At 34.5% G+C, this 8,874-nt stretch overlaps 1 protein-coding gene across 1 annotated transcript; it reads right to left on the reverse strand.

Annotated features, from left to right (window-relative positions):
- Window positions 1–2,204: 2,204 nt before the first annotated feature.
- LOC101134027 (vesicle-trafficking protein SEC22b-like) lies at window positions 2,205–3,530 on the reverse strand. Its single transcript, XM_055384489.2, has one exon. It carries the CDS (start codon window positions 3,333–3,335, stop codon window positions 2,862–2,864), a length of 474 nt encoding a protein of 157 aa, XP_055240464.1. The 5' UTR covers window positions 3,336–3,530; the 3' UTR covers window positions 2,205–2,861.
- Between the last annotated feature and the right edge of the window lie 5,344 nt (window positions 3,531–8,874).

Consider the following 8,874-nt stretch of genomic DNA (forward strand, 5'->3'; position numbering starts at 1 on the left):
CCAAAATGTCGAAGGAAAATAACTTTAAGCCCAGAATTTCGTATCTAGTAAAATTATAATTTAAATATGAAGACAAAATGAATATGTTAAGAGTCATATTAACATTGGAAATTCAACTAATGAATGTTTTTGAAAATGCACTTGAAGAAAAATATCCTAATAGAACAAGGAAGGAGAATTCAGGATAAGATTCTCATGAGGGTAATTAAGAATTAAGTTAAACGAAGTTGCTGTTGTATGAATAAGGAGTCACACACACACAAAAAAAGATAGACATCAAAATACTAAGATAAGTTCTCTGTGATAAAACATAAAGGGGTGGGGCTTGTCTTTGTCAATAGTGGGCTGCTAGAACAATATACCGTAGACTGGGTGGCTTAAACAATAAACAGTTACTGCTTTCAGTTCTGAAGGCTGGTAAGGTCAAGGTCAAAGTTCAGCTGATTCAGTGTCTGGTGAAGGCCCTTTTTCTGGTTTGCAAGTGGTCACCTTCTTGCCATATCTTTGCATGGCAGAGAGAAGGCTATGGTCTCTCCCTCTTCTTATACGGACACAAATCCCACCCATGGTGGCTGCACCCTCATGACTGCATCTAAATCTAATGACTTACCTCCTAAAGGCCACATCTCTAAGTCTCTAACTACCATTACACTTGGGATTAGGGCTTCAACAGATAAATTTTGGGAGGACACAAACATTTAGTCTATAGCAGGGTTGGGGGAAGTACAGAGAGGTAAAAATGTGATAACAGGATGTGCTTATGGAACAACTATGAATCTAATTAAGACTTAAAAATTTGGAAAATTAGAATTATATATATATATTAACTTAAAACCACATGTTTAATGCCAATTTAAGTATCACCACTTCAAGAATAAAATTTGAATATATAGATTTGAAACAAGCAAAAGAAAAACTAAGACAGACACAAAAATAAATTATAACAATATTTTAAATAATAATGTTAGAAAGCATGACATCAGAGGGTTGACATAGCTAACAAAAATATTCCATAAAATGAAGGTAAACGTTTTAAACTCATTGTTAAAAAGGCAGAGACACAGAGCTTAGGCTATATCAAACAAAATCTGGTAGTCTGATCTCTATAAGAGATACAGTTAAAAGCAAAGTTAAAAGATACAGCTAAACACTATCTATCTACAAGTGTTTAAACCAAAAACCTAAACAGGGCGTATCAGGTAAAGATGATACAAAAGAATGCTGTGGTAGAATTTTTAAATCAGAAAATTTAGAACATTAAAAAATTATCATAATGGGCAAAGAGAGACACTACCATTGATAGGAAAAATAAGTCAAGTAGATATAATTACTACGAAAACGTATGCACCTAATGTAATAAAATATCAAGCAATTACTGATTCATCAAGCTGTAGTTATTAATGGTAACATAACATTCTCAGTAGTGGATATATAAAGTAGACAAAAACAAGCATTTGTGAAGAATTGAATAATAGGAATAATAATTTTGAGGTCCTTTTTTTCTACATTTAAGTTATGCCTGTGTGTGTGCATTCTTTTCCAATGAGAAATAATTATGACTTAGATTTGTTGGCAAGTAAAGTTCCTCCTAAGCAAAGATCATCTAACATCTGTCTTATAAATAGGGAAATTCTAATGATTTATTACATGCGAGATACTAAGAAACAGTAGTAGTATTTTTACTCTCCAGGCAATCTGATTAGTCAAAATGGAAGAAGTGGAACAAGGACTTTGGAGTTAGGCTCACCCGTGAGATATTTTCCAAAGATAAGGGAATGTATTATGTATCTTAGGACAATCAAAATAACAAGAAAGAATGTCAACATACTTGAGAATGATACAGAGCTACTGCTGATATAAGAATTAAAATTCAATATATTTGGCTCTGAAATGCCCGAGTATTCATATTAACTTTATTAGAATGTTTCAACTAATTTTACTCAAAAGCATTAACTTTATTAGAATGTTTCAACTCTCTCAAATGTAAAGATAGATAAGAATAACAGTCACATGCTTATAAATATAAATCCCAAATAATTTATTTATATCGCATCACTCCACAAAAAATTAACTAAATAAATATTTTATTTTTATTCTAAAAATGTTGCTTGGCTTCCGTAGTTTTAAAAAACTAGTGTTGTTTATACGCATGGCGATAGATGGGTTCCATGTTTTTTTTTTTTCTTAATCAAGGAGTGCTATAATTTCAAGGCATCTTAATATAATTCACTTACCCTAAAGCAATTGTGCAATAAGCAAATTATAAAAGGAAAACAACAAAGGTTAACTTTCTACAGGGGCCAATAGACAAGATCTGTGGAGCACAGCAATTAACCTTCACATACTGGAGTCTTGTTTAAAAGGCCATCAAAAACTCAGATTACTGAAAATCACAAATGTCACCAACAAAAGGAATGTTGATTAGAGTCAAAAAAAAACCAAAAAACAAAACACCTTCCCAAAGGACTGCCTTCTTTGAAGGAATTTCAGAATGTTGCTAGCACAGGTTGACTAAGTTAAATCTCATTGATGGCTCCATCAGAGAATGAGAATGCCCCAGCCAGTGCTGCTTTTAAAATGCACTGGGAGGGAAAAAATGAAATAACAATCTACTATTCCCTAATATATATGGCTTGGCACCCAGAGAAAGCCTCTGCCCCCGAAAGAGACTTTCTACATAGGGTTAAGCTTCATTAAATGAGGTGCAACCTTTCATTTTCAGGACATCTCTTTTCTTGCAAGGTCTTTAGAGGCAGAAGTTCCACTTGGATTCTAATACACATCTCTGTGAGCTCAGTTTCCTGAAAATATACACCTACTGGGTTCTACGTTCTCCCTTACCAGTGACTGTATTCATTATTTCACAGCCACCAGAATCGGACATACACTATTAACATGATGAAAAATACAGCTACTGCTGCAAGTTTGGCATAAGTGGAACACATGTTCAAGTACTTCGCATCCTGGCAGTATTTCTTGGACAGACTGGACAAATTGTTAGCCTTTGAATCCAATGCTGAGAGTGCTTCTCCTCGTTGTAACACTTCTTCGATATTGGCCACCATGATCCTCTGCACATCTTGCAATTCAGTGTTGATGGAGCCTAGGTTTCTTCGAGCACGACTGTCAATGTAGAGCTTCTTGGTTTTCTGAATGAAAGTATCAAATTCAATAAAGGAATAGGGTCGGGACACAGTGGGCACCTTCTTTCCATGCTGTTCATCAAATTCTGATTGCAAATCTTCTAGGTAGGCAAAAGCCAACTTCTTAGGGAAGGCAGCTTCACATAAAACCAAATAACACACCCCCTGCTCAATAATGTAGTGAAAAGTCATGGCTCCTGCTTCCAAGGTACATCTGGTAGGGGACTGTTCATTCAACTTTCGAAAGAGTTACTTAGCCTGACTCTGATACTGTTGAAGGTCCCGGCCAGACTGTTCGTCCTCCTGCATTGAGGCGGCCAGCGGGAGCCCGTCCGCCACTCGGGCGATCATTGTTAGCAACACCATCTTCACAAACTACAGGGATCCAACACTCGGGTTCCATGTTTTTTCCTTATTTTTGACTTCTTTGTGACTTGGCTCAAGTTAACCTTTGCAACTTGTTCAATGAGAAACTCCAGTGAACTGTGTCACCATACACAATTAATGGTTGAATGGTCTATAATAAATGAAAATGCCACCACTGCTTAGCAATTAGCTTATGGATTATCTCCAACCATTTAGAAACTCTTCCATCTGCAGCATTTAAACATGCTGAGTGATTTAAATATACTTAAAGTGAGCAGCAACATTCAATTACTCGTTGGTTCATTGTGTGGAATTGTCATCATTATGATTAATAGCCCTTATAAAAAACAATTAATTTGGTATCTTGTTGCTAGGTCAACTATAAAAGCTAATTCTCTTAAGAGAAAATTAGTTTATCAGTACATACCCTTTTATAATGTTTTGATCTAAAACATTAATGTGATCCCTTTTTTAAAAAAGTTGTAGAACTTTAGTATGACAAATACATCTCTATTGTTGACTTGGGGGAGAGGGATTATTTATGTTTTATACTGAAAGAACATAGTGACAGGTAAAAGGGAAATAAATGCTTCAATTTACACAGAAATCAGGTGTAGAAATTAGGTATATCTCATATTTCAGATCTATCTTTGGGAACTCAATTATTCACATTGAAGAGAGAAATTACAGCTAGACAAAGGCATTTGCCTTCTCATAGAAGAGTTCAAGTACCCAGGAGATATGCTTCATTTCAAACCCAGTAGCACAAAACACAAATTACTATCTCATCTCATCTGAGGAAACCACTGAGTTAAAAAGAAAACAAGAAACAAAGCAAAACAGCCTTTTTCTCAACAAATGTTTTCAATAGGGATATAAAAGAACTATTCTTGACTTATTCATCATCCCCGGGGTGAGGTGAGAGAAAACAGCACTCTGTTCTTTTGAAAATCACCTTCTAGGCTGAGCGTGGTGGCTCACACCTGTAATCCCAGCACTTTGGGAGGCCGAGGCAGGTGGATCACCTGAAGTCAGGAGTTCGAGACCAGCCTGACCAACGAGGTGAAACCCTGTCTCTACTAAAAATACAAAAATTAGCAGGGTATGGGGGCAGGTGCCTGCAGTCCCAGCTACTTGGGGTAGCTGAGGCAGGAGGATTGCTTGAACCCAGGAGAAGGAAGTTGCAGTGAACCGAGATCGTGCCACTGTACTCTAGCCTGGGCAATGGAGCAAGACTTCGTCTCAAAAAAAAAAAAAAACCCAACAACAACAACAAAAAAGAAAATCATCTTCTGCTCATATTTACATTTTTCCCTGAAGGATGTGAGGTTTAAGATCATTCTGCTCCATGAAGCCCTTGAAATCAAAAGGTCAGTCAGTTGGATGGTGATGGTTTTAAGGTGGTAGTATTTGAACAAGGGAGTTATACATTCTTGTAGTCTTAAAGGGACTATTTAGACATGTTAATCACTTTTCTAGTTTTCATTTCCTTTTCCAAGATTATTGCCTAACCTATTAATCATTTCCATAATGATAATTTCCATTATGACCAGTATTTTCTCAATTAATCAAATTCTTTATTTAAGCCTATGCAGAAGTTTCTTACATGATAAATTATTACTCTGAGTTTGTCATGTGTCTTGATAAAAAATAAATTCTAAAAATGTATAAAACTATAGAACTGGAGGGAAAGCTGAAAGATATTCAAATTAGGTTTTATTCATTACATACATTGCTGCCAATATCACTACTGAAAAAATTTGTGACTGCAATTTCAAATGGCAATTTATTGTCTGCCTTATTCTTATTGAACAGTCTATTGCTGTGACTGTCAGGGTTTTCTTTTTCATGCACCAGCACCACCTTATATGTATTTTTATTTTATTTATTCATTCCATTATGAGCCCTTAAGAATAGTGGCTGTATTTTACTCATCTTTCTATCGCCTATATTTAGTCCAGTAGATGGTTTTTAAATATGTGTTGAATTAATAAATGAATGAAGCAATAATTCACTCAGTTAATATTGTCTTAATTTATTTAGGCTGCCATAACAAAATACTATAAACTGGTTAGCTTATAAACAACAGAAATTTATTTCTTACACCTCTGGAGGCTGCAAAGTCCAAGACCAATGTACTAGTTGGTTTGGTATCTTGTGAGGGCCTATTTCCTGGTATCTTCATAAATGGAACTTTCCAAGTTGTATCCTTATATGGTAAAAGGGGCAAGGCCATCCTCTGGGACCCCCCCCCCCACTTTTTTTTAATAAGGTCACTAGTTTCATTTTTCAAGGCTCTACATTAATGAAATAATCACCTTCCAAAGGCCCCAACTCCTAATACCATCAACTTAAGGGAGGACATCAAAATTCAGACCATAGCAGATAGAGTAATTCATTTTATTCAGCAAATTTATTGAGAATGTACTGAGAAAAAATAGTTGTTCTAAGACATGCATACATAATGATAGGCAAAATATCATTGTACAATATTACCGTCAATTCAATTGTCCAATAATACTTCCTACTGGCAATACTGAGGTATCCATAAATCCGTATAAGTATAACATGAGACTTAGAAGCCACATGGCTTATTCTTAGGCCAATTAGTCTGGCCAAAATCCAAGAATAGATCCTCAGCAATTTGCAAGTGAATGAAAATTAATCAGAGAGAGCTTCAATTAGGTTACAAAGATTTAAAAACTATAGGAAAGCAAAGAAAAAAATAACTACTACTCTCTAATTTATACAGCACATTATGGTTTATAAAATATATTTGGGAATGATTTTGACTCAGAAGAACATTAAAAAATAGGCTTGAGTTTGTTATAACCATTTTACAGTCAAAGAAATAAATTCACAAAAATTTAGCGGACTTCACAAGGTATTATGGAAATTTGAGCCAAGAAAATTCTACAGCCTTGCTTCTCAAAGTGTGGTCCTTAGATCAGTAGTATATACCTTGTTGGAAATGCAGAATTTTAAGCCCCAGACCTGAATCAAAATCTGTCTTTAAACATGTTTCCAAGTGATTCATAGGCATATGTAATACAATGTTTGAGAAACGCTAGTCTACTTTTCTCCACACTATAGCATATCTACTATTACAGTAACAAATTTAGGCATTATTTAAAAATGCAATAGCCTGCCTAGAAATAGCAGACGCTTAGGGGTAAAAATGCAAACCTACAGACACAGAACCCAGTGAATAGAAACTATGAGCAATATTTGAGGGTTTTGTTAACTCACTTTGCAAAGACAGTGTTTTGGGGTAAAATAAGAGGCTTCAAAATAAATGACAAATAATGCATGAGAAAGCCAAGGATCAGTGCTGAGTGTATAAAATTAAGACTGGGATTATAAGCACACGTGATGCAGCTTTCTTCATTTCGGTCATTAAAGGGCCTATCAAGTCTTTACAATTAAAGATAAATTGCCAATTGTGATAATTAAATAAAATATAAAAATTAATAGTGACAGAAAAGATCATTCTATGATATGTATCAGAAATTGCAATCCATATAATTGCCAAATTAAATTAGAATGTTGTCATGTGGAAGCTAGAATATACTGAAATGCAACGGTATTTATTAAACTATTTCTTTTGTTCTGTTTATTTTATGAAGTATGTTGACTATTTTTTTCTTTCCTATGCTGACTCTTAATGTCAATATTGGATAAGATCTCAAAAGAATATTTTACATGAGAAAATGTGAATAAATACAGGAACATTTACTTTAGTTTTTGTTGCTACACACTTCATAGAGTTTTCCAAAAAGAAGTGTAAGAATGTATAAAGACAACAAATAAATTTCCTTGTGAACTCAAACAAATGACTATGAACCATCTAGAAAGTAGAAAAAAAATCCATTTTAGTCCATTTTAGAGGTAGAAAATATTTAGAGGTTTCAACTGTCTGAATCCATAGATAAGCAGCTACCTCTTTGGCTACATGTTTAAAGTGTAGATTTCCTTCTCCCTCAGAGATTTGCTTATTATTGATATTGATAGACTGTACTGAAATTCACACAAACTTCTAGTTTTCATACAGAATATACCTTCACACATACAAAGATTCTGAGCACTTTAAATAATACTGAAGCCACTCTGTACTACTGTTATCAATCTTTAATAGCTTAATATTGAAATGATCATTTCATAAATGCTTAATGAGGTAAAATGCACCTGGCTTATAGATTTAAAGGGGGGTTAAAAAGTAATGCATCATGTGACATCTGCCTCAAAAGAAAAGCACTATGATTCGGCAAATATCATTATATGATGAAAAATCATAATGTGTCAGCTTTCACCTGTCAGCATGTGTGATGATGGTTAATTTTATGTGTCAACTTGACTGGTCCACAGACTGCCCAGACAGTTGGTTAATTATTATGAGAGTGTCTATGAGAGTATTTTTAGATAAGATTTACACTTCAATCAATAGACAAAGTAAAAGCAGATTGCTCTCCACGGTGTGGGTGTGCATAGTCCAATCTATTGAAGGCATAAATAAAACAAAAGGTCTGAATAACTGGGAATTTGTTCTCTGCCTGACTCTCTTCAAGCTAAGACATGGGTCTTCTTTCTTTGGACTCAGAGTTGTGCCGAAACTTACATAATTGACAATCTTGGTTCTCAGGGCTTTAGACTAGAATTATATTATTGGCCCTCCTCAGTTTTCAGCTTGCCAAATGCAGATCTTGGGAATCTCAGCCTCCAAAATCACATGAGCCATTTTTTGGAGAATTCAGCATGTAACATTGGGGAATTTATCTACATCTCGGTGTTCTCATTTTTAAATGAGGATAATACCACTCCTTCTTTTATCAACTTCCTCAACAAATATTTACTGGATAAATGGGACAAACAAAGTCTCATTTCAATGGAGGATACCAGCATGGGAGATGAGCTGTTTAATAGAATGACATAAAATAAACCAAATGCTCTCATCTAATAATACATGTAATAAATGAATTAAATAAAAATAAAGGGATGAACAGAGCCTGAGAGGTTATTGAAACTTATTTGCATATAATATCTGGGGAAGCCATCTCTGAGGAGGTAATGTTTGAGCCAGGAAGTCAAAGATAACAAAGCATTAATCACTGAAAGAGCTGATTAAATCCATTAAATTTTAAATACTACTTTCTCTTTAAAGGAAAAGAATTTAAATGGCAAACATAGTAAGGACAAGAAACTATGGTGTATGAATTATGTCACTTTACATATGAGAAGACTGCAAGTTAATATTTTAGCACTCATCAATGAAAAACAAAATTATTATGCCAATCACAATGATATATAAAAATGACATGCCTTCTACTAAAAAACATATATATATGAAGAACCAGTTGTGAGTGGGTGT

Source organism: Gorilla gorilla, chromosome 3, assembly GCF_029281585.2.
Source record: "Gorilla gorilla gorilla isolate KB3781 chromosome 3, NHGRI_mGorGor1-v2.1_pri, whole genome shotgun sequence".
NCBI lineage: Eukaryota > Metazoa > Chordata > Mammalia > Primates > Hominidae > Gorilla > Gorilla gorilla.